This window comes from Sesamum indicum, linkage group LG10 (assembly GCF_000512975.1).
Source record: "Sesamum indicum cultivar Zhongzhi No. 13 linkage group LG10, S_indicum_v1.0, whole genome shotgun sequence".
Taxonomy (NCBI): domain Eukaryota; kingdom Viridiplantae; phylum Streptophyta; class Magnoliopsida; order Lamiales; family Pedaliaceae; genus Sesamum; species Sesamum indicum.
In genome coordinates, this window is record NC_026154.1 from 5,164,484 (window position 1) to 5,190,813 (window position 26,330).

Sequence of the window (26,330 nt, forward strand, 5' to 3'; positions counted from 1 at the left end):
CCAAGTGCTGAAAGGTAAATATCCATGTAAGAAAGTCAGATATTAAATATGAAAATTAACCACGAAAGTAGGTTTAATTTTTAAAAGATTTGCATGAATTAAACATAAGTCGTGCGTTTGCGGTCAGACATCATCACGCATTGGAGAGATCCAACTTTGATTTTCATAAAATTAAATAGGAAAAAATGCAAGGAACCCTCTTGTGATATTGTAAATGAGCAAATTACCCCTTTATAAAAAAAAAAAATAGAAATTAACCTTTCTATATTTTTTAAAATACAATAATTTATCTCCCTGTGATTTTTAAAAATGTTCATTTTAAAAAGTATAAGAGGATAAATTGTTATATTTCTTTCATAGGGAATAATGTGCTCATTTTTAATATCACAAGAGGTAAATTGTTATTTACACCAATTAAATAATAGCACTTACCACCAAGTGAAATGATAATAAATAATCATGTTTTCGAGGTAGTGGAGGAAATTAAAATTAGCCTCGACAATTCCCTTCTGCAGGTCCCTGTCGACAACAAAAGATAATTGCCCATTGCAACAACTTGCCAGTGCCACTAGCTGCTGCAGTACGTCCAAGTGCACTATAAATACCCATCACTCTGTTTACACCAATCGAACATTTTCTTCAAGTACTCCTTTGTGCAGAAAAAATGATCAGTGTCTTCAGCACAAGAAAATCTCTGCTAGCAATATATACCCTGCTTGCCCTACTTCTGGCCTCCGGAAAATGGGTTTCAGGCCAGAACTGCGGCTGCGCATCTAACTTGTGCTGCAGCCAATACGGCTATTGTGGCACGGGCGATGCTTATTGTGGCAACGGCTGCCAGGGTGGGCCGTGTTATGCTCCTCAGGGTAATAACGGAGTCAGAGTTTCGGATATTGTAACTGATGCATTCTTTTATGGGATTGCTAATCAGGCCCCGTCAGGCTGCCCCGGAAGGAGATTCTATTCACGGGCTGCTTTTCTCCAAGCCCTTGGCTCGTACCCGAAGTTTGGGACTGCTGGTTCTGTGGACGATTCTAAGCGTGAGATTGCCGCATTCTTTGCACATGTTACGCATGAGACTGGACGTAAGTTTTAGCATTTACATTTAATTTAATATTGTACACAAAAAAATATCACTAGTTACAATACAAATTTCTTGTAAAATAATAGAATCCGCCAGTAATTTACTTTTGGCAATGAATTTAACAACAAAAATATTTACTTGGTAATTAGCTCGTTCATGATTTTTACATTTTTTTTTTGTTTCTGATTTTGCAAGAAATATTTGCGACAAAAATATTTGTTAGTTAATTTTTTAAGGGGAACTTTTCAATTTTTTTTTTCCGAAGGTTAGTTATAAGAGTCCCTGAGAGTAGAGGAACTTGTAGGTTAAGTAATTAATATTCACACACAATACTAAAATCAGCCATGAGTTAATTACTTAGTAAATACTTTGCTAAATCCATTGCTACGTAAATTAGCAAAGAATTCTATTATTTTATAAGAAATTTGTATTGTTTCTGATTATATTATTTCTTATAGTTACCCTAACATAAAATTTTGGGCAAAATATTTTTTTAGTCCTATAAAATAAGGGTAGAATTTGTTTTGATACCACAATTATGACAGATATACTTTTAGTCCCATAAAACTCAAAGTCGCATCTTTTTAATCCCAAAATTATGTCTTTTTAGTTTCAAACAACACTTATTTAGTCCCAAAACTCCAGAGCACATGACTTTTTGGGATTAAAAATACGTGATTATGAGTTTTATAAAAATAAAAGCGTCATTTGCTATAGTTGTTGTACCAAAATAAATTATACACTTGTTTTATATGACTAAAAAATTATTTTACCCTAAAATTTTGGATGCTGATCGAGGTTAAGCAAATCCGGTGCTATTCATCAATCAATTTAACAATTTTCCTATGGTAACCATCAAGGAAAAGGCATTTTACTTTTTCAGCTAACTATATTAAACGATGCTATAAGAACAAAAATATAGTTTAATAGAAAACATTTTCATGAATACCTATATACATATCTGTACCTATATATAAAATAACGTATAACTAAAATAGAAGATAATCGCATTGTCTTCTATAAAGTTTTTGGTGTAACTACACGTAAACTTTATGTATTTTTTAAAGTATATTTAATACTAATGACGTTTGTTTTCGTCCAAAAGATTAAATAGATCCATCCATTGGAAATATCATGTAATTTGTTAACGTCAGCGAAAAACTGAAATGAAAAATTCATATTTATCTCGATTGACTTAATATTGATTTATTGCATGTTAAATAAATTTTTCTGACTAAATTACTCTCGTACATCTTCCCACGCCAATATTTACGTCTTCAAACCCAGATATGTGCTCTAGAGTAGAGAATGGTGGCCGATCTAGAGACTATTGCGATGAAACTAACCAACAGTGGCCATGCGCACCGAATAAGGGCTACTACGGGCGAGGACCCCTGCAACTATCGTGGAACTACAACTACGGCCCGGCAGGCCAAAGCATAGGCTTCGACGGATTGAACAACCCTGAAATCGTAGCAAGAGATCCAGTTATTTCATTCAAGACAGCCCTCTGGTTCTGGATGAATAATTGTCATGACACCATAACTTCTGGACGAGGCTTCGGGGCCACGATTCGCGCCATTAACGGTCCCCTTGAATGCAACGGAGCAAATACAGAAACGGTGTCTGCTCGCGTTAATTACTACAGGGACTACTGTAATCAACTCGGAGTTGATCCTGGAACTAATCAGTGGTGTTAGAGAAGAGTACAATGTGAAAAAAATAATTAAAGAGAGGTGGGTTAATATATGTACGAGTAGTAAATAAAAACCTCTTTGCACGAGCAGTAAGAACTGGTGGTATTACTATATATGTTCAAAATATAAGTGTTTTATGTCAAGAAAAATGTGTGACTGTTACCGTTTCTAGATTATGTAATATTCTCCCGTATTATGATGTGTTTAATTTCAACCATGTGTAATGTTTTCTTTTTGAGGAAAAAGCGATGATATTACCAACTACCAAGAGTAAAAACTGTTCACAGGACACCTCCAGAAAGTCCAGCAAAACATCAATGCCCAAGAACAGACAAATCAAAGAACACCAAACATGAAAAAGAACTCGGCCCCCATAAAACCATCATAAAAGCAACAATGAAAATTTAGCACTCGTACCGTACTAAGCTCACACCCCACCAACCACACCCTGGCCTAACACGGCCTTCTGCCAATAGGGTAGCAGGGGATATAAGGAAAGAGATCGCATTGTGAGAAGGTAAGTTTTTTGAGCTTTCAGCTAGTTATGTTATCTTAACATTGAGAGCTATCTCACACGTACTAAAAACTAACTTGAGCGTCGGAGCACCTCCGCCGGGACCTATCCCGGCTAAGTGACGTTCATTTCTTGTGAACAACCCTGAAATCGTAGCAAGAGATCCAGTTATTTCATTCAAGACAGCCCTCTGGTTCTGGATGAATAATTGTCATGACACCATAACTTCTGGACGAGGCTTCGGGGCCACGATTCGCGCCATTAACGGTCCCCTTGAATGCAACGGAGCAAATACAGAAACGGTGTCTGCTCGCGTTAATTACTACAGGGACTACTGTAATCAACTCGGAGTTGATCCTGGAACTAATCAGTGGTGTTAGAGAAGAGTACAATGTGAAAAAAATAATTAAAGAGAGGTGGGTTAATATATGTACGAGTAGTAAATAAAAACCTCTTTGCACGAGCAGTAAGAACTGGTGGTATTACTATATATGTTCAAAATATAAGTGTTTTATGTCAAGAAAAATGTGTGACTGTTACCGTTTCTAGATTATGTAATATTCTCCCGTATTATGATGTGTTTAATTTCAACCATGTGTAATGTTTTCTTTTTGAGGAAAAAGCGATGATATTACCAACTACCAAGAGTAAAAACTGTTCACAGGACACCTCCAGAAAGTCCAGCAAAACATCAATGCCCAAGAACAGACAAATCAAAGAACACCAAACATGAAAAAGAACTCGGCCCCCATAAAACCATCATAAAAGCAACAATGAAAATTTAGCACTCGTACCGTACTAAGCTCACACCCCACCAACCACACCCTGGCCTAACACGGCCTTAATGCAGCATCCCCAACTTCAGTTTACCACGAGTGTCACCTGGTATTAGAATAAGTGATCAAAAAGTCAATTATTTAAGCAATTTCTTTCATTTTGTAATATTGAAATTAAATGAATAAGAGTAAGTATTCATTTGACTTATTTTGTTGTTCTACTCTTGTACTTTTTTAAATATTGAAACAAAACCCATAGATTATTAATCAACCAATAAAGTTGGGTTGCGCATTTGAGGACAATAATGAAACCAACTTTTGAAGGTTGGATCTAAAATGTTGCATGTCGAGAGTCCCGGGAATGAGTACTGAGAGTTCTATTGAGACTTGTACTAAATTTTGCGTTCATATGATGGATGCCGTGTTTCATAGGCGACAGGCATATGACGTCTTTGCAATTTAAGTGGGTGGTTGATAAAGTTATCAAGCCGACTGAACTGACTCGTGGAGAATCGTTATATGAAAACCTCTAAGGCTTGGTTGGTATGACTTGAGCTCCTCGACTTTGATAGTATGAGGTTTAGTCCTCAGACTTGAGGATCCACACAACGAGGGGTATTAGTGAAGGTGGTTGTAATTTATCCTCATTTATATAATATTTCATATTTAACAAATTCAACAAAAAAAATTATAACTAAAAATTAAATAAAATATTATAAAAATGAATATAATAATTAAAATATAAATAATTTATATAAAAATTGTACTACATATGTAATGGCTTCTGTAACGATTTTAGCAGTACACTTCATTAGCATATAACCTGGAATCAATTCCTAGAGCTGCTCCAAAGGCCGTTACAAACTACAAAAAAATGTTCATAATAGGAGTCACAAAAGCCGTTATAATATGTGTTAAATGAGGTATTACAGAATGAGGTACAAACATCGTTACAAAAATAGGCACGACCGTTATAAATAGTGTTCAAGCGACTATTCCAATTGGGATATACACGTATAACTATATGTAATATGATGGTAGTTCCAAAAGTAGGTCTAATAAATTTAAAGTGGTCGGGAGTTCCAACGTCGCGTTCTGCATTGAGTTCATTATTGTAACGGTAAAATTGGCTGGTACAAAATTCGGTACAATTTGGAACGACTTTGTTAAGAGTCGTCCCAATTTTTTTGTAACACCTGTTAAAGGAATGGACGAGAACATCAATTATACGAGCAGTTCCAAATTTATAAAATCTATTACAAATTTAAATCTCGTCATTACAAAAGTTATTCCAACAAAATATTTTTTTTGTAGTGCTCTCTCTAGACGAAAAATCCCTATCCACTCTTTGAGTTCTTCTTAATTTTGAATCAAGTCAAGAGCGAAAGTAGATCAAACACAGTAATTGATAGTGTAGATTTGATCACTTCTTCCTGATATTAGTCTTGCTAGCAAGAATGAAATCTAGACTTTACGGTGTGGTATGTACAACTTTTGGAGGATTTCTACAGTTGTAACCTTGCATGGACGGATTCGGAGAAAGGAGCAATGCAAGAAGCTGAATTTTAAAAAATGTCAAAGGCAATATTCCAGTTTAAATACTGCACCTTCGCTTTCTCCATAGCCTTAAATGCCATTATGTTTCGATCTCTGTGTTTTTCAAATATTGAGTGTCGAGGAACATCAAAGATACACTGTTTGATCTGAATTTAAAATTTTTTTCTTTTATTTTATGCTTCCATCATTTTCTAGTTGATCCACTGTCTTCAAGTGGTATCGGAACTTGATTTTGAATATAAGCTATGGTTCTTATATTTACTGTGTTAAAGCATATTTTATGTGTTTTATCAGCTTACGAAAAATATATTTACGATTTTAATTTGCATAATCGTATGTTTGATTTTATATTTTTAATTTTGCAAATTATTTTGGATATTCGAAAACTTGATTATGATTGTGGTTTTTTATATTATGTTGGGTGGGGTTTGGTGTTCCTCTTTATTTTCTTCTCTCTCTTCGTTTTTAATTTTGAAATAATAAGTCTTGCTTTTTGCCTATCCATGTAATACCCCCAACATGATTGAGTTTCCTTCTTATGTTGTAATGAGAATAGATAAACAGTAAACTAATTTTTTTTTTTCAAAAATTAATTTAAGGAAGGGAGCCCATGGCGATGGAAGCCCACAATGGATGGAGTCCAAAAGGAGAGCCGAATGAAAATGAAGAGGCGTTACAAGATCCATTACAATGATAATAGATTATATTTTGTGTATAGTTTAGGCCACCCTAGAAGACCATGGATCCACTATGACCTTATTTGCTCGTATAGGATTGGGCTTGCGATAATGCAACAATGGGATGCTAGTTTTTTTATTTGCATGTGATGCGTTTGATAAATGCTTTAAATATTGGATATTTGTTCGCATACAAGCTACTTAATCTGATGAGGTTTCAGTCTGAAACTACAAATAAACTCCCACTTAGATGACCCAAATATAAATTAACCCATAATAGAATTAAAAAAATTTATTTGTAAATTCCAAGCCTTCCATCTATAGAAGTATAGCGATGAAGCTACTTCTACCCAAACGTGGATATTTCACGAGTCGTGGTATGTTTGGAGCGGGTGATATGTTGTTGTTCTGGACAAAAGAATATAATCCTATTTTCTTGTCTCCAATGGTGGGGAACGACAATCAAGATATGATTTCGGATGATGGGCCAGCTTAACACCATTGATTTACTTAGAGAAGTTAAATGTGTGTAAAACCTGACAACTTAATAAAAAGATTCAAGAATTTCCTTGAATTATGATCCGGCTTGAGTAAGCGACTTCAATCAACAAATTTGATCTGGCCACATAATCTTTTCAAATTTGTTATGGGTCCTGATAAATGAAACAAGTACGTCAGGTTAGTGGGGTTCGTTCCCGACAAAGACTCTCCGACGCCCAAGTTAGTTGGTGATCGAGATAGAAATATGCGATCTAAAGTCAAAAAGTCAAAGCAATAAATGCCAGTTACCTCGATTGAGTCAGATCTGAAGTATTTACAGGGTCCAATTTGACACTGTAAATTAGTCCACGTGTCCTAATTTGAGCCTTCCCTAGCTTCAATCGTGTGATGCTTAACCGTTTTCAGACTCCAGGTCAACCCGCGGGGCGGGCCCCAGCGACCCGACCTGCGATCTCATGTGCGGATATCTTGGCAAAATGTCTCTTATGCCCTTAATGAAGGACTTTTTCGTCTTTTTAATAATTAAATCCCCGTCAAATTAAAAAGAAAAAAAAATACATAAAATGTGTATGGAAAAACCTTAACTTATTGAGAAAAGCATAAGCTATGGGAGAAGGGGGAAGAGGGAAGATGCTAAGAGATTAATAATGAATATCTAAGAATAATGATTCTCTAGCTAAAGGCCCCTTTAATAGGCTTAAAATCGTCCAGCTCTTTTGGTCTCAGAGCCCTTCTTGTCTTCAAGTTATACGGTAAGCTGATATTTTGGTGCTTTTATTATAATTTTCATCCAAAGTACTTTTTATTATACTTTGACACCCAAATTCCACGATATTTGCACTTTGCAATCTCAAATTACTTTTTGATGGAAAATTTCACCGAAAAATGATCATATATGTAAAACATACTATTTTTTATTTTTTATTTTTTTGAGAAAAACGTCAATCAAACACCAACTATTCTTTTTTTATGCTTTAAGCGTACGAAAAAAATAATTTAAGCGGAACGACAAACTGTATTTACCCTATTATATAAAGGTGATATTTAGTGCGAACATGTTATTTATTTATTTATTTATTTTGAGAAAAGAACACACTTCAAAGGTATGTTTGTGATGGCTCCAAAGGAGACGTATAGAAACTACTGGTTTTAATTAGTTTATATTGAAGTAATAATCCTGAAAATTTTGTCTTATAATAATTTAAGAAAATTAGTCCATTGGCTGCTAAGAAATGCATTCCAAATATTTTCACGAACGCCACGTACAATTGGGACAAAGATTCATTGATCATGTTGTTTGTAGGTGTTTGGTGTTACTTTTATTTTCCTCTTACGTTCTTATCCGTTTTAATCTAGATTTATGTTTTTTTTATATATACTACTCGTTGCCGCATACTATTTTTGCGAACATAAAATATGCGGATGAAATGAAAAGAAAAAAGAAATTTGTAGAAATTAAACAAACATGGTCTGGGGGCGGGGAGGACAAAGAAAGAAGTTTGTGAAAAGAAAGAAACGTTGAATCCGGTGAGAGAAGAAAAATAAATTGTAATTGTGAATTTATTATAAATATAATATTTATGGGAAAAATAAAAATGGAGTAGTGGGTTCAGAGAAAAAAACAAAGAATCACAACTGTGAGATTATTAAAAAATATTGAAATTACTTGATCAATTTTAATTTTTTATTTTGTTTTCTTTTTGAAAGGGAAGAAATGAATAAAAGAGTAAAATAAGGGTAAAATTTGTTTTGATACCACAGTTATGGTAGGTGTACTTTTAGTCCCATAAAACTCAAAGTCGCATCTTTCTAATCCCAAAATTACGTCTTTTTAGTTTCAAACAACACTTTTTTAGTCCCAAAACTCCAGTGCACATGACTTTTTCGGATTAAAAATACGTGATTATGAGTTTTATAAAATAAAAGCCTCATTTACTATAATTGTCGTACCAAAACAAATTATACACTTATTTTATAAGACTAAAAAATTATTTTACCCTAAAATTTTGGATGCTGATCGAGGTTAAGCAAATCCGGTGCTATTCATCAATCAATTTAACAATTTTCCTATGGTAACCATCAAGGAAAAGGCATTTTACTTTTTCAGCTAACTATATTAAACGATGCTATAAGAACAAAAATATAGTTTAATAGAAAACATTTTCATGAATACCTATATACATATCTGTACCTATATATAAAATAACGTATAACTAAAATAGAAGATAATCGCATTGTCTTCTATAAGGTTTTTGGTGTAATTACACGTAAACCTTCTGTATTTTTAAAAGTATATTTAATACCAATGACGTTTGTTTTCGTCCAAAAGATTAAATAGATCCATCCATTGGAAATATCATGTAATTTGTTAACGTCAGCGAAAAACTGAAATGAAAAATTCATATTTATCTCGATTGACTTAATATTGATTTATTACATGTTATATAAATTTTTCTGACTAAATTACTCTCGTACATCTTCCCACGCCAATATTTACGTCTTCAAACCCAGATATGTGCTCTAGAGTAGAGAATGGTGGCCGATCTAGAGACTATTGCGATGAAACTAATCAACAGTGGCCATGCGCACCGAATAAGGGCTACTACGGGCGAGGACCCCTGCAACTATCGTGGAACTACAACTATGGCCCGGCAGGCCAAAGCATAGGCTTCGACGGATTGAACAACCCTGAAATCGTAGCAAGAGATCCAGTTATTTCATTCAAGACAGCCCTCTGGTTCTGGATGAATAATTGTCATGACACCATAACTTCTGGACGAGGCTTCGGGGCCACGATTCGCGCCATTAACGGTCCCCTTGAATGCAACGGAGCAAATACAGCAACGGTGTCTGCTCGCGTTAATCACTACAGGGACTACTGTAATCAACTCGGAGTTGATCCTGGAACTAATCAGTGGTGTTAGAGAAGAGTACAATGTGAAAAAAATAATTAAAGAGAGGTGGGTTAATATATGTATGAGTAGTAAATAAAAGCCTCTTTGCACGAGCAGTAAGAACTGGTGGTATTACTATATATTTAAATCCTCTTATTCTCCGATTATAAGAGATCAATGGTTGTGATGATGGTGATATTAGAAAAGACCAATATGCCCTCCTGACGAGGGTAAAACGGTCTACATACTTTGAAGGTCTTTGACCAAGGGTCAATCCCTTGGTGGTTACATGGTCAGAGCGTACTTAATTCCTAAAAATGAGGACACTTAAGCACCATTCACAGATGGTGGACACTGAACGTGGATACATGCATAAACCTGCCAATAGCGCAGGGTAGCAGGGGATATAAGGAAAGAGATCGCATTGTGAGAAGGTAAGTTTTTTGAGCTTTCAGCTAGTTATCTTCGATTAACATTGAGAGCTATCTCACACGTACTAAAAACTAACTTGAGCGTCGGAGCACCTCCGCCGGGACCTATCCCGGCTAAGTGACGTTCATTTCTTGTCTGCAGAAAACCTTCTTGATTACGCACACAGAGCAGCTTGTTTGCTTGGGGAGAAGCTGAGTTTTCGAGCCGGATCAGGTTGATATATTCCTTTGTTGAAATCCATAGTTAAAATTTTCTATGATGGATTTACGGTCCATGTGCTTGTTTGCTAAATGTTTTTTGAGTGTAAATGTTAAATAGGCGGAAAGAGATGAAAGGCCTATTGAAAGCTGGCACCTTCATCCATGGGGAGAAGTCTTCCTTCTTGCAGAGACGGAGAGAGGTTGGACTCCTCCTTTGTTTATTATCCATCACAATTGCTATGTAAATTACTATTATCAATCATAATTAACAAAAATCAATAGCAAAATTTAAAGTAAATCACAAGTAATCAATATTTGTTGTGATTTTTGTTACGATTAAAATACCTACCGAATTTTTTGGAAACAACAACTAATGACCGATGCACAATTATGTTAATTTGTATTGACCATAATTTGTTTTTGGGATAGTTACACTTTCCTCTTCTGAGATTTGGAGTAATTATACGTAAATCCTCTGTGGTTTGGAAAATTATATCTAGCACTCCTAAGGTTTGTTTCTGTCTAACAAGTCCCCCCGTTAGTTAAAATTCACCGATTTTGTTGATATTAACAAAAAAATCAGGATAAAATTTATATTAACTCCGATTGACTTATTGCAGATCAAATAAATCTTTTTATAACTAAATTACCCTTATACGTCTTCATGCATTAATGCATGTGAAAAGGTATATCTTCACTGTTATAAGGGTAGTTTAGTTCAAAAAAAATATTTGACCTGAAATAAGTCAATAATCAGTTAATTGAGGGTAAATATGAATTTTCATTCAGTATTTTTATTATTACCAACAAATTCAGTAAATTCTGATTAATGGAGGGTCTTACTTATTAGACTGAAACAAACTCTAGGCGGTGTTAAATGTAGTTTCTCAAACTATAGAGAATTTACGTTTAATTACATCAAATCTCAAAATAGAGGAGTGTGATTATCACTTTTTTTTTTCTTTAGCCATAATAATTAACAATGACTAGAAACTCTTTTTTTTTTTTTTTTTCTCTAGCAATAATTTTGACAAATATTTTTTTTTTTTTTAGCCATAATAATTAACAATGACTAGAAACTCTTTTTTTTTTTTTTTTTTCTCTAGCAATAATTTTGACAAATGGTTGTACTTATTGTTTTTCAAAAGTGCATTTTGACCATTGGAGAAAAAAAGCCAAAAGCATTGCAGAGTTTGTTGACTTGAAAGAATCATTGGAACCTAAATTCATCATTATCAGCGCCTCTGCAGAAAAGATTAACAGTTGCAAGCTGCAGTTTACTTTGGTAGGAATCAGATCTGGAAATATGTCCCGAGACAACTGGGAGAGACTGGTGGCTGTCGTGCTGCGGAGAGAGCAACTTCGGCAAATGTTTCATGAACAATCCAGGAGCCCAAGCATCACCTCCATTTCTACTGATTTCTGTCCTTCTTCCACTCACCAATTTCCCATGTAAGTACACACACATATATATGTATACAATTACTTGCTCTGATGTGTGAAATGAGCAAAAAAATTACTTGTGAATTTTTTTTTTACCAAATTACCCGTCTGTTTTGAAAACTAAAAAGATAATTTGCTTCATTTTTTCAAAGTACAGGGTATTGATAGGGGGAATAATTTGTTTCATTTTTCAAAACACAAAGGATAATTTGCTATTTTTTTTACCGGGATTTTTGCTCATTTCACATATCAATTGTATTTTTCCATATACGTATATAATAATTTGTGTTAAATGCAATTTACCCTCCTTAATTTTGGATAGTTTCAAAAAACTCCTTGTGAAATAAAGAAAATACAAAAAACTCTTGATATTTGAAAATGATGCAAAAGAACGTATGGGCATGAAGCAAGGAGGGTTTCTTGTATCTTCTTTTTTTCATAACAGGTTTTTTTCTTTTTTTTTTTTTTTTTTTTTTTTGTTTTGAATTTTACAGGGGCTAAATTGTATTTATTCCTATGTACTTATATTATATTGAATATACTGTGTAATTTTATAATTGATTGTCATTGGTTAAAGGATTAGTGGTTCTGTAATAACATGTTATGTATAACTTCTTTCAAATATGTATTCGTGATAGCAAAATGTCTTATCTTTCTCTTTCTGCAGCGATGGTTTAAGCTCCTTTTCGGTTTCCCAGCCCAGCGTAGCTGCGTCTCCAGGTCTGTTACTAATTTGAAAATTCTAACTCGAATTCGATCAGGTTAGATTTGAATTTATTATTCAATAAGTGTAATACACTTGCAGTTTGATTAGTGTCAGTTCAAGAAAAATAATCAATCACACGACAAATATATCGTACTTACTAAGTGATTTATCACCTATCTATGGTTGCTTTATTTTTAAAAATATAGGGGACATAATTTACTATTTTTTTAATAAGATTTTTTTTACTCATTTTTTATGTCACAAATGGTAAATTGTATTTTCTGAATACTAAATATTAAGAATAATTGCATTTGCATCATTCGAATTGATTATACTCACAATTCGTGTAAAATATTGTGCTTATACTGACAAACACTCTGTGTAATAAAAATATATATATATATATATTCAGGGAAATTGGTGTAATTTTTCAAATAATTGGGATGATTTCTGTTCTTAATTTGAAGGATTGTTAGTGTAATTTTTCCTCTTCCTCACTACACTTGAGTCCACATTGTGCATCCCTCTTCTTAGGTGGTATTCTTAGCATCGCTATCTTGTGAATTTTTGTTGCAGCCCTGAGGAAAACAAGCAGCAAAAAGAACGGATTAAACGATAGTTATAGTACCAGAACTCGACAGAGAAAGAAACTCCAAAAACTGCCCCCGGAGGTAAGAAAACTGGTCGATGTACTAAGGGAAATTCAGGCTCAACACGACTACTTGGAGTCGAACTTTTACAAGGAGAGAGCAGCACTCGAAGCAAGATACCGGAAGCTGTCTCAGCCACTCTACGCAAAGAGATACAGAATCGTAAATCAAGTGGACGGAGACGAGAAAGGCGTGCCTGATTTCTGGCTGACTGCAATGAAGAACAATGAAGTGGTTGCCAGAGAGTTGTCTGAGCACGACGAGGAGGCTCTCAAATTCCTAAAAGAAATAAAGTCGTCTAAAGTTGAATATCGCAAAGGCTTCAGACTTGAATTTCATTTCGACCCCAATCCATTTTTTAAGAACTCCGTCCTGACTAAAACTTATCGAACGGTTGATGAAGGTGAACCTGTTCTTGATGGAGCAATCGGGACGAAGATAGAATGGTTTCCTGGGAAGAATTTGACGCACAAGATTATGCAAAACAAGCCTAGGAAATGGTCGAAGATCATCAATATGATTGCTGGGACTGAAAAACGTAAAAGTTTCTTCAACTTGTTTAGTACATATCGAGGCCCTGACATCGAAGATCTATACCACGATATTGCCCGAAAGCTCCAGCATCGGATGGTAAGAGACTATGAGATTGGCTTAATCATCCGAGACAAGATTGTTCCTCATGCAGTTTCATGGTACATGGGAGAGGATATTTGTTACAATGTACTTAGTTTTAGAAAAGGAAAATTGTAACATTAATCCATTACCTAAGACTAAATTCAGCTTTTTCTCAACTTTCTTCCAGCAACTTAAGTTCTCCACAAGGGAAAAGTCGCATGTCAGCTTCAAATTCAAATTTTAATGCTCTATTAATTTTAAATTAATAGGTTTGATGTAATAATGTTTTCATATCTTTTTAGAATATAGCTATCATCTGAAACACACCTTTCTCTACACTGCTTTTCTAATGAAAGTGTGTTGCAACATAATACATGCGCAAAAAATGCAAGCAATTTTCTGTCATATTGTAAATGAACAAATTATTTCGCTATAAAAAAAATTAGCAATTTATCCACCTATATTTTTTAAAATACAACAATTTAACCCCTCTGTTTTTTCAAATGCAGCAATTTACCTCCCTAAACAGAGGGGTAAATTGTTATTTTTTTTTATAGGGAGTAATCTGCTTATTTGCAATATCATATAGGGTAAATTGCATTAAACCCTAATACATACATTATGTTGTTTTCTGAATTTTTCTTCTTAATTAATTCTCACGTAAATTTTAGAGCTAAAAGTAGAATGTCCTTTTAATGAGCTAAACGGTTTGTGCTTTAAGATCTCTTTCTCAGTTATTTGGGCTAGATCATCTATTTTTTTTAAGATTTTTAGTTCAAATTCTGGGTGTGTGCCTAAATGAGTGCGTGTGTATATGGGACATGCACTAAAAAAAGATGTATAGCTATTGTCAACACTTTTAATATGGACTAAGAGTTGTAAAAAATTATTATTAACCATCGCTAAATAAAATATCGATGCAAAAATATAGGTTATCCATTGTGAAAAATATTTTTGTCATAGATAAATGTTTTAGCTATATTAACAAAAATCACGATCAATAATCATTACGTGATCGTGATTAATGACTACCATAACTATTTACTTTAAAACATACAATTAATCACTATTAAATTATATTACTCAAATCAATTTGCACATTTACGTGTGGGACCAAAATTAGAAACAGGTCCATTTATGAGACCAAAAATATAATTTACCCTTATTTTGATTGTATTGACTAATGGAGAGAGTAGCTGCCGTTATCAAATGGACGAAAATTCCTTAATGGTCCTCAAATTAAAAAAAAAAAACCACTTATAGGACTCAATGTGCGAATTGGCCTGAGTGTGGGGACCAAAATTAGAAATAGGTACACTTATGAGACCAAAATTGAAAATAGGTTCACTTATGGAACCAAAAATATAATTTACCCTTTTAGAACTGCATGGCAAGGCTCTAGTTATAGCTGTTAAATACTTAAATCAATAGGTCATAATAGAAATAATAAGAAAAGTCGTCAGAATATTAGGGTAGCAAAAGTTGTACTTGTTGCATGGAGGACAACTATTTATTGATTTCTCTTAATTGTATAATTTCAAATAAACCATGCCAAATAATTCAATGACTACAACAAATCCATACATATTAGGGTTTAAATGAACCTGAACTTTTCGTAAAAACATTGAAAAAGTAAAAGGGATTTAAAACTTGTCTGAAAAGTCATAAATATTATATGTGAAAAAATCTTGATACAACCTTTATTAAATGTACCCTCACACCAAGGATTTTATCATTAATTCTCCCAAAAAAAGTTAGGTGTTCCTAATTTATTTTTGGGATTTTAGCACACGTCTTACTAACTATAAAATTGCTATTATTAATATTTTACAAGTTTCATAATATTACTTTATCTATCATTTTATAACTTTCAAAAATAATTTATAAAATGAATAAAATTTATAAAAGAAATGTTTAAATAAATTTACAACACCTTACACGACGAAGACAGCGACATATGCGGAGCAAGACCTTACACGATGCGGACAGCAGTTATTAACAACTATATGTAGCGGGAAAGTTTGACTTTGATATCTTAGTTTTGACAATCTTGGTATATAGTACTAAATATATAGCTGCAAGTCTTGAAATTTTGACATTTTGACAATCTTTTCATTAAGATCAGTATTTTCTTTTGTTTAAATACTAACGAAAATAAATCAGATGTAAATAATAAATTTTTAAAGGGGCATAAGAATAATTTTAAATTTTTTTTAAAGAGTATTATTTAGTATTTTTAGAAAGAGATATAAGTGTAACTAACCCTATAGTATAATTGTTATAGTCAACTTATTGACTTTTTGAACACAATTCCCAGATTTAACATCAATTAATATTATAGATATTGATTTGATATTGATTTTTTTTATCAGAATTGAAAATTAAAAATTTTAAATATTTTCATAATATTATCTCAAAGTTATGACGACACAATAATAGTTTGAAGAGTGAAAATAAGAATATATAATCACTAAATTGTTTAAATTAAGTTCATACAAATGTTAAAAAACATATTTTGAAACTGTACGTTCTGAAAATTTTAAAAATGCAAACAGAACTCCGGAATTAGTTTTAATAATATTATTTTTGTGGAAGATCTTTTTTTAAAAGGTTTTTGTAATATAGCGCACCATATTTATTAAGAATTGATAAGATAAGTATGATATAAATTTTTATAAAAAAATTCTAAGTTTATTTGTTAAATATTCCTTCTCTCATGAGTTATATTTATAGCCTAATTTTAAAATACATTCCATGAATGTAGTGGGTTAAATCCAGATTGTCCTCATGCCAAAATTGTTGGAAAGGCAGCTTAGGAAACCAGAACAAAAAACCATACAATCCCCTCTTCTCATGTTGTATTCTTAACTTGCACAATTTTTGCTAATAAAATCTAGTTTCATTAACCAAATTGAGTTTCATGACTCTAAGGTTATAGGCTCGGACGACACTAATGTCTGAAATGTATTCTATTCTAATAGTATATGTTATTCTATTTTAATAGTACGTGTTGATTAGGTATAATTATATAATATTAATTAGTAAATAAAGGCAAAAATAGAGAATATATATAGAAGCCAAAAATGGATGAAACCAGCTATAAATTGTGTGATTGTAGAACACAACAAGATCGAGGAGGTTTAAATGCTTTGTCTTTTTGAAATTTTAAGGTTTTTTTCTTTTTTTTTTATTTATTATTAGTTTAGAAAGATGTAGTGTCTATTTTAATTCGTACAGTAACATGAATTTAACAGAGTTTTGAAAATTCAATTTGCTCCCAATTTCTATTATTTCACACTATATTTCGATTCATTAAATAATTAATGCACGTATGTATTAGGATCCTTTAATAAATCAAAATTATAATGTTACGATCAAATGTAAACGTAAAATAGAGGTCGGTTTAAATGTTAAATTTTATACAAAAGCTCTGTATTTGCAGTTTTGGGCAAAAGTACCTTTCTTCTCTAGAAATAAAATATGGAGAGAAATAAGATTCCATGCAAGAAGTCATCCTTTCAAAATGTGGAAGAAATGTCAACAAATACTTGAGGCCCCAAACAAATAATTGCCTCTAGTGGACTATCTTTCTCTTGACAAAGTCAGAGTCCTCCAATTACAACCCACAATATACACTGAAACACGCTTTCCACGAAAATATAATTATGGAAATATTATTGCATTTCTGTCTCCTAATTTAGGATTTATATATATTTTTTTATCCCATTAATTAGAGGATTATCATTTTTGGTGTCATAAATTTCAAAAAAGTCCCACTTGCGGTCCTCTATCGATTTTTCATTAGCTATTTGATGGAAAATGCTATGTATTATGCATGCGGTCGTTAACTTTTCAGATTAAAGGATAATTAATGGAAGGTTCTCAGGTGACTAGAAATAAGAATTTTTAAAATTTTTGGGATCAAAAGTGAGAATCACGTAACTAATGGGACCAAAAATATATAAACTTAGGACAAAAAATGTTGTCCCCCTACAATTCTCATCCTTTACTATTCAACTTACCCACCACACCACAAACTACATAGTGCTTTTTCTTCCACGCCAGCAACTATAAATATCCATCCTTTTTTCCTCACTAAACCACACCAAAACCCCCCAAGAATGGCGCTTTTCCTCATTGAAACCAAATCTGTACTAGCTCTGGCACTTGCAGCAATAGTTCTCACAGTCGGGACGCCGGTCCTCGGGCAAAACTGCGGCTGTGCACCCGACTTGTGCTGTAGCCAGTGGGGCTACTGCGGCACCGGCAATGGCCAGTCGGGCCCGTGCTCCGCCCCGCCCAGCAGCAACGGCGTTTCCGTTCCGGATATTGTGACCGACCAGTTTTTCTATGGAATTGCGGATCAGGCTGCCGCGAGTTGCAGCGGGAAGGGATTCTACACCCGCGCAGCGTTTCTTGAAGCGCTCAACTCGTATCAGCAGTTTGGTACTGTGGGTTCGTCAGATGATTCGAGGCGTGAGATTGCAGCGTTCTTTGCGCATGTCACGCATGAGACTGGACGTAAGTTCTCTTACTTTTTCTGCGTATTGATTCAAGTATGGGTGTTTTATAATTAACGTTGTTGTTCAATAAGTTATGGTGAATTAACTATTCGGTTTGTTCTTAGATAAGACTGAATTATTTTTTTTTAAATACTGCAATTAAAAAATACTCTTTTCTTTCTTAAATTTTTAGATGAGGTCTAAGTAGACTAACTATTATTAAAGTCGATTAATACTATATATTAGTAAGACTCCAATGCATAATTCCATGATCCATTAATTATGAGAGCTCAACTTAGCCAATTAAATCAAATACTAATTAGAATCATTTTAAAATATTGCATTTAATATACAACTGTATCTTGGTCAATTTGCCAAAATAATTAATTGGGACCTAACACATATGTGGATCCACAACATGTGAGTGTGGAAGCTCTAGGGGTATGTTTAGTTTGTGGATACAAATGGTCCCTAGTGATGTATGAATCCACTAATTGAAAATCTTAAAAGATATCTTGAATTTTCATTATTCGAACTTACATTTTCACAAATAAATTAATAGCATAAATTCATATTGAATTTGAATACATGTGATGGGTTCAAGTCCACCTCAACCCCAACTTCACATTTATTTATTTATTTATTTTTGTCTTCTTTATCTTTACGGTCTTTTTTTTCTTTTCTTTTTTTTTTCCTCTATTTTTGTCCCTTGTTTTTCCTTTTTGCTTCCTCCAGCCACTACTCCATCGCCAGCAGCCTCAAGCTGGCAGAGAAAAAAAAAAAAAAACCTTCCCGTCCTATTTTTTTAAGGGACAATCCAACGACTCGAACTTAAATGAGTGTGTAAGTGTGTTAGCTCTATATGTAAAAGAAAAATCGACCCCATAGCTTTCGCCTCCAGCTTCCATATCCAACGCCCTGTCCCCGAATTAAACTCGTTCACATCACTGCATTCCTAGCCCAATTCATCACAGCCTCTTTATTTTCAGACCTAGGATAAAATAAGTTTCAAAATTTGAATCCTTCATCTATAAAGTTTTTTGAGATCAATATTGGTTGTTGTTATATTTATCATTTGTTTATAATATTATCATATATGTGAGACATGCATAAGCACAAAATATTAGTTTAAAAACCTTTAAGTTTTGGAACATCGAAAATTTGAGATACAATAATTGCTAAATAGTTGGCCAGGTGCAACGTTATTATTTAATCTAAAAAATTTTAGTGTAAATAAAAATAGAGAAAATGAGCGATAAGTAAGAATATAACTAACAGTTTATTGAAAAATTAGCGGGGTTAAGGTTTAAGATTTATTTGTAAAAGGTACAATATTTTGGAAATCACGGGCTTTTCGACTATTTTGTTAATAGAAAAGACCATTTTGCAATTTGCTAAAATGTAGGAAGGTTTATGCAATTTACCCTTACTTTATCTAATAGCTATTCTTAGTTATTTGCTATTATTGTCATTAATGATGAATAGTTTCATATTTGGATATGTAACTGTAATTTTGCATAATTATGATTTAAGGTAATTTTTTTTACCGAATTGCTAGAAATTTACTATTGACATGCAATTTACTATATGCTAATGATTAGTGATAGATCAACACAAATATAATGAAAATTTTATTTGAGTTCATTCTGTTGTCACTATGTACATATCGTACATATGATTTTTTGGCACTAGTGTTAATAATGGCAACTTTTACACAAAACATAATACCGAAAACCATTATTTGACATATATATAGTTTATAATTTTCATTAATTAAGACAAATTAATACAAGAATAATACTATCAAATATGTTTCTCAAAATTTCTGCATAATCTCAGAAAAGAAACTAAAATTCTTAATTAGTCAAATAATAAAACAAAACTTTAAACATAAATAGAATTTTCTCGACGTATATATATGTATTTCGACTAACATAAAAAAAATAATTTTACTATTCTACTCAGATATGTGCTACATTGAGGAGATCGACGGCCCATCTAAAGACTATTGCGACGAGACCAACACACAGTACCCATGCGCGCCCAACAAGGGCTACTACGGGCGGGGACCGATACAATTGTCGTGGAACTTCAACTACGGCCCAGCAGGCAATAGCATAGGATTTGATGGTTTGAACAACCCAGAAATTGTGGCGACGGGTCGAGTCATATCTTTCAGGACTGCCTTGTGGTATTGGATGAATAATTGCCATGATCTCATTGTTTCCGGCCAAGGCTTTGGGGCTACGATTCGCGCCATTAATGGTCGTCTTGAATGTGATGGGGCGAACCCGGACACAGTAAGCGCTCGTGTCCGGTATTACACACAGTATTGCAATCAACTCCAAGTTGATCCTGGCAATGATTTGAGATGCTAATATATAGAAGGTTGTAGGTTTTTCTTTTTCTTTTATATATAAATATATACACATACTTGGTACTATAGTTGGAATTGTATCCATATGATATGATCATATGTTTTAGTTAAATTGTTGGTGTGCAATAAATCCCCAAATATTAAGTTTGGATCGTTTTGGTGATACTTTAGGTTATGACAAAATAGTAATGCATTTACTTGTTCTTAATTGTTTGGAATAATATTATTGATTATTTGAATTGCATGTTTACCAGCAAATATGAAAATTGATGATTATATATATATATATATATATATATATATATATATATTTATGATTTTGACCCCATATAAGATAAATTACTTGTCAAACGCCAATGTTTTGGTTTTTCTTAGCTATTTTTCAGTAAAAATCTTCTTCTTTTTTTTTTCCGACGCAAAACTTTTAAGAAAAATTTTCGTTTCTCTAGCAATTTTCTTATATAATTTTTCCGACGCATTTAAGAAAAATTTTTTTTTCTCTAGCAATTTTCTTATATAATTTGTGGACTTCAGAAATAATATATTAAACATAAAAAATATGTAGAATAAAGTATAATAGGATTTGAGATAATAGAAAACGAAATAAAAAAAACGTATTGTCCACAAATGAAAATAAGAAAAATGAAATAGGATAAGGTTTTACACATAAAAAATAAATACATTTCCAAAATGAAAAATTATGATGTTTACAAAAGTGAACAATGACCAAATAAACGTACCCTAAAACTTTGTAATAAGCCAAACATAAAAAATTAGTAATATAAGGTAAAATAAGCTTAAGACTATATAATGAGGTCATAATTAACATCGTAAAAAATGAGAGTACATCTAAAATAGTGGAGAACTACCTAATAACCCACAACTGAAGGAACAATAACCAAAATTTAGTAAGAGAATCGACTAAGGTCAGAATTATAAGCTTCAACATCTCCTGATTTATGGCGTATTTACACAAATTATCTCTGTATTTTGCATAATTACATTAACCTCCCCAATAGCCGAAGAATAGGGATAGTTGTGTAATGTTGCGGTACATATTGTGTAAGTAATTTTGACGTTTTAGTTGGTATATGTGTAATTATCATAAAAACATGGGTGATCTCTATAAATAAGCTAGGGGTTACATCGTGTAATGTAATTATATCTAAATAAGAATTAGTTATAAGAACCAAATTCAATCAAAGCAGAAAGAGGGAGGCCGAGGAGGACATCCCCTCCATAACTAACACCATCCCAATGGACATCCCTCCATAATCATATTTAATTACCCTAACAAATTCATATTTATCCCGTTAAGACAACTAGTATAATCAATATTTGTTATACACCTCAAGCGAATTAAGTACTTTATCGAACTCTTGGTACAATGGTCTTCTCTATACCATATGTAAATGAGAAACGTGGAAATTTTTGCTATTAAAAAATATAAGATACCAATTCATCCACAATTTAATATTTCTCGTATCTATATAACTAGAGCTCTCAACTCAAGATGACACTATTAACCCACCTATAAGACTGACAACTGGCTTACAATCTAGCTAGATGAGTCATTGCATTTTGTCTCCTGTAAAAGTACATCGCGAAAAATGAGTTGCCAACTTAGTAAGTATAATTTAATTAGTCTATATATCACACACACATATAGGTACGTACAACAGGAGACTAATATCATTTAACACCAATAATTTGACCAATATTCATTATGTAACCACGAACTACCAATTTCAATGACACCAATCAGTCGATAATTGTTAAACAATTCAGCTACATCACATAGTAATAATAACATTACTCATGCAAACCCAATACCAGAGTCAACCACCACTCATAACATAATACACATTTATTATAGTTCATTTTTCCATTGGTAATCATGCAAAACCAACATCAAAATCAAGTAACAATCACAACATGATTCACATACCATTATAGTTTAATTTTCTTAGTTATTAATTGTTTTTTGTGGTCCCGCTTAGCCTAGCTGGAATATATTCAGTGGTTCTACCCGACTATCATCATCTCCATCACATCATCTCATCTCGATATCACATAGCATACAGCTCGTATGATATCCCATCGTCAATTATTATATTACACAGCGTACAGCTCATATGATATTACATCATCCATCATATCACACAGCACACAGCTCGTACATATTCCCATAATCATCCATCATATCACACCACACACTGCTTAGATGATATCCCCATCATCATCCATCATATCACACGACCCATAACTCCTATAGTATCCCCATCATCATCCATCATATTGCACAACATCTCCATCTCTAGGAAGATTGTGTCCAGGATCTGGTAATCTAAGCCTTGCTTCTTCTGGTCGGCTCGTATTAGCCTGTGCTTTATTACAGGTAGTCATTCCCCCGTTCCTTTAGTCTTTTCAAGGGTACTTGAATCTTAATTAAACTATTCTATATTATGTCTTTCTTTCTGAAGGGCTTGCGGTTCATTACACCAAAGGCTTTCAGTGAACTATTGAAGCTATCGAGAGAATACCAAATGCTGACGGTGACGAAGCGACTTTCGGTGGACGCGGAGCCAACGAGTTCAGTCGAACAGCATAACGAGTATAAGGTTACACAACCCGTATGATAGCACATCATATCTATTAATTGATGACAACACTCAGCTCGTCACCAATCAAATCATCATAAACCACTAAATATGCCTCAAGTTAGGTAAGCCATCTTTTCATCTTAATTTACCATTCTCATCTTATCGACTCCATAATTCAACTCTGTTCGATAATACATTGTAATTTCATAATTTAACTCCAATCAATCATTGAATAGAAACGTGTTACTATCATTCACAATAACTCCATCATTCATCTTTCTTCAACAATCAAAATAAAGTATTTAGTAATTAATCACCATGTATTATCCTAACTATAAACAAACATATAACAACCTTTCCACCAAACAACCACAATTCAGTTAAGTACATGACATTTTTTTATCAAGTTCGCACCTAAGCAAGTAGATACATTTATACAAATTAATTAACTATACTTAACTCACTTCTCCAACTATTTAAGTATTCAATAACGTGTTCAGTCTTGAATTGATATCATTGTAGTTTCTTCATACAGAATTAGATTATATTCGTATACCTCTCGCTAATTCTTGGATATCTCACTCTATAAATTTCGAATATTTATTCTGTTTTATTATTTATAAAGTAGACTTGATTATCTTTCCATCAGTATATATCTTAATATATTAAAATTATTGTTTATATTTTAAAAGTTTCCCTTATCGCTCCTAAATCTATAATCTTCACAGTATCAGCATTGCTCACTAATTAAATTATAACTTTAATTATAATCACTAACTTCTACAACCATTTTAGTATAATAAACTAGACATAATAAGCTTTCTAATGGTGTATGATTTGTATTTTAAATCATAGTAATTGAATTTATTAAAATCTATCTTTGTCATATAATTGCTTTTCCTTGACAACATCTCTGTCTCAAATTACAAATTTTTCTCAGATAGAAATACGATTGATAAAGGTTCCATTTTTAAACAAAATATTCTCACATGTCTTTATTTCATTTACAATAATAATCATACTAATTAGATTTATAGATAATTAGTTATTCAAGTTTTAGACAACCTGATTTGGGTTGCAACAGATTCAAATCTACTACTTTAAAATTCTTTCAAAAATCATATACTCTTCCAAAAATTTCCATATGCTCATAATATAATCTTCTATATGTCTAGTTTCATTTTACTAAAGAATTATATGAATTGAACCAGTATAATTCAAGTTACAAGGTTTTAAATACAGTGTCTGATTACCCGCGGAAATAGAGCAATAGAATATTTTCTTACTTTTACCCATTAAAACGACGGAGTCAGCTTCTGATCAAAACTATAAGTTTTCGTACACATCTCAAAGTTTCCAAAAATCAAGAATCACTAGATTTGGATCGGTATAACTCTATAAAATTACAATTTACGGAGGTTGATCAGAACAGAGCCTCTTCTGGTGTATTTTCTTCACTTTTAATCGGTTATTTTCTTCAAAGTCAAACATGCAGCTCCTACACGAATTTAACCAAGAAATATGTAAAAAACTTACCAAATTAGATGGAGAAATTACTTTAATGTTGATGGAAATGGAGCAAAGTCTCAAACTCCCCCCTCTTCTTATCTCTTCTCTTCTCTTCTCTTGTCTCTCTCTCTCTTTCCACTGCCTCTCTCTCTTGTCTCTCTTTTTATTTTTCTACAATCTTCTATTATATATATATATATATATAGCTTATATTCTACATTTGTGTATATACCAAAGTGTCTATACATATCATTAATAGGTATAAAGAATGCCCGTGTCGTGGATGCATGGTTCCAATCCATGACTTCAAGTAGTGGATTGGAGCCACAACTCCTTTTTATTTTTTTTTTATTTTTTTATTTAATTTGAATTTGTATAACTTAATTATTTAAAATCAAATTTTAATAATATTTAAAATCTAAAAAATCATAATATTAAAATTGTATTAATTTAAAAAATACAGTTAACTATATAAATGTAATATTTTTATACAATTGTGAAAAATACAATGAACTATACAATTGCATATTTCAAAAATGTCCATTCGTTCCACAATTGCGTCTGTGGCATTGACGTCGAGGTCTTATTATTTCCTCGCCCACATTTTGCATTGGCTCATTTTGTGCCTTATTATCATCACCACTGGAATAAATGTCCAACCGACTTGATGTTGTTGTAAAACTAAACTTCATATTATCATGATATGCCCTAAATGATGAAAATAAAATTGGTGAAATATTGTATCCGGTGTGTATGGTTGATTAATGTCAAGACCTAGGTCAAAATATAATTGTGAAGAATAATTTTCTGTTTGGGTTGGCGCATATATAGAGTCAATTGAAACCAATCATTTTGAGGCAATTGAGGCATGTAGTAATTTTAAGACGATTGAAGCACGTAATAATTTGATCATTTTCAATAACATTGATGGAAAAAAACAGGATACGAGTAATACAATTAAATAACTCATTGTTTTGCATCAACTGACGTGCAAGAAAGTGAATATCAATCTGGCGACGCATCTCTTTGGCAAATTGTGGTATGATGCTAATAGTATATACATATATATTGTCAATCATAAATTTACAAATTTTAAATTATAAAATATATTATAATTCAGTATAATTATAATGTGCGTATACATATACATTATAAAATATTATATTTCAGAGTATATAATTCAATATATCCTATCCTATTAACAACATATATATATATATATATATTATGTTTTCCTAAAAAATAAAAATAGGGTTAAATTCATTTTGATCCCCTATGATATGTAAAATATAAAAAATTCTCATATAAAATTTTTAATAGAAAAAATAATCTCTATGTCATGAATAAATAATCACACAAAGCCCTAATCAACTTGAACCTATTTTTTCAAACATAATACCTCTCTTAATCAACCGATCAAAATAAGTCTATTAATATATATTTATTTTAATTTATAATATATAATTTATAACTATTAAAATATACTTACAATATATATAATTATAATTTATAAAAAAAATATTATTTCAAAATAACATCATAACCCACCCCCACCCCGATCCCCTGCCTCGCCTCCTCCCCCAAGGCCCGCCC

At 32.5% G+C, this 26,330-nt stretch overlaps 4 protein-coding genes across 5 annotated transcripts; all 4 read left to right on the forward strand.

The window, feature by feature from the left end:
* Positions 628–3,886, forward strand: LOC105172091 (endochitinase EP3-like). 2 transcript variants are annotated; one of them, XM_020697134.1, is made up of 3 exons: positions 628–1,085; positions 2,372–2,597; positions 3,489–3,886. In XM_020697134.1, exons 1-3 carry the CDS (start codon positions 665–667, stop codon positions 3,673–3,675), a joined length of 834 nt encoding a protein of 277 aa, XP_020552793.1. In that variant the 5' UTR covers positions 628–664; the 3' UTR covers positions 3,676–3,886. The 2 variants fall into 2 exon arrangements, with proteins under 2 accessions (XP_020552793.1, XP_020552792.1); XM_020697133.1 differs by lacking the exon at positions 3,489–3,886 and having other exon boundaries at positions 629–1,085; positions 2,372–2,995.
* LOC110012681 (chitinase 5-like) lies at positions 9,289–9,792 on the forward strand. Its single transcript, XM_020697136.1, has one exon. The coding sequence runs from the start codon at positions 9,320–9,322 to the stop codon at positions 9,728–9,730; it is 411 nt and encodes a 136-aa protein (XP_020552795.1). The 5' UTR covers positions 9,289–9,319; the 3' UTR covers positions 9,731–9,792.
* LOC105172092 (nucleosome assembly protein 1;1-like) lies at positions 11,494–14,054 on the forward strand. The gene is made up of 3 exons (XM_020697132.1): positions 11,494–11,784; positions 12,443–12,495; positions 13,058–14,054. The coding sequence occupies exons 1-3, from the start codon at positions 11,639–11,641 to the stop codon at positions 13,879–13,881; spliced, it is 1,023 nt and encodes a 340-aa protein (XP_020552791.1). The 5' UTR covers positions 11,494–11,638; the 3' UTR covers positions 13,882–14,054.
* Positions 17,832–20,833, forward strand: LOC105171971 (endochitinase EP3-like). The gene is made up of 2 exons (XM_011093269.2): positions 17,832–18,267; positions 20,214–20,833. Exons 1-2 carry the CDS (start codon positions 17,868–17,870, stop codon positions 20,624–20,626), a joined length of 813 nt encoding a protein of 270 aa, XP_011091571.1. The 5' UTR covers positions 17,832–17,867; the 3' UTR covers positions 20,627–20,833.

Bases quoted from the DNA above. Each gene is read 5' to 3' on its own strand.
- LOC105172091 (XM_020697134.1), top strand. From the start codon at position 665: ATGATCAGTGTCTTCAGCACAAGAAAATCTCTGCTAGCAATATATACC. The intron at 1,086-2,371 runs GTAAGTTTTAGC...CTTCAAACCCAG, and splicing joins TGTTACGCATGAGACTGGAC to ATATGTGCTCTAGAGTAGAG. The intron at 2,598-3,488 runs GTTCTGGATGAA...GACAGCCCTCTG, and splicing joins TCATTCAAGACAGCCCTCTG to GTTCTGGATGAATAATTGTC.
- LOC110012681 (XM_020697136.1), top strand. From the start codon at position 9,320: ATGTGCTCTAGAGTAGAGAATGGTGGCCGATCTAGAGACTATTGCGAT.
- LOC105172092 (XM_020697132.1), top strand. From the start codon at position 11,639: ATGTCCCGAGACAACTGGGAGAGACTGGTGGCTGTCGTGCTGCGGAGA. The intron at 11,785-12,442 runs GTAAGTACACAC...CTCTTTCTGCAG, and splicing joins TCCACTCACCAATTTCCCAT to CGATGGTTTAAGCTCCTTTT. The intron at 12,496-13,057 runs GTCTGTTACTAA...TTTTTGTTGCAG, and splicing joins CAGCGTAGCTGCGTCTCCAG to CCCTGAGGAAAACAAGCAGC.
- LOC105171971 (XM_011093269.2), top strand. From the start codon at position 17,868: ATGGCGCTTTTCCTCATTGAAACCAAATCTGTACTAGCTCTGGCACTT. The intron at 18,268-20,213 runs GTAAGTTCTCTT...TATTCTACTCAG, and splicing joins TGTCACGCATGAGACTGGAC to ATATGTGCTACATTGAGGAG.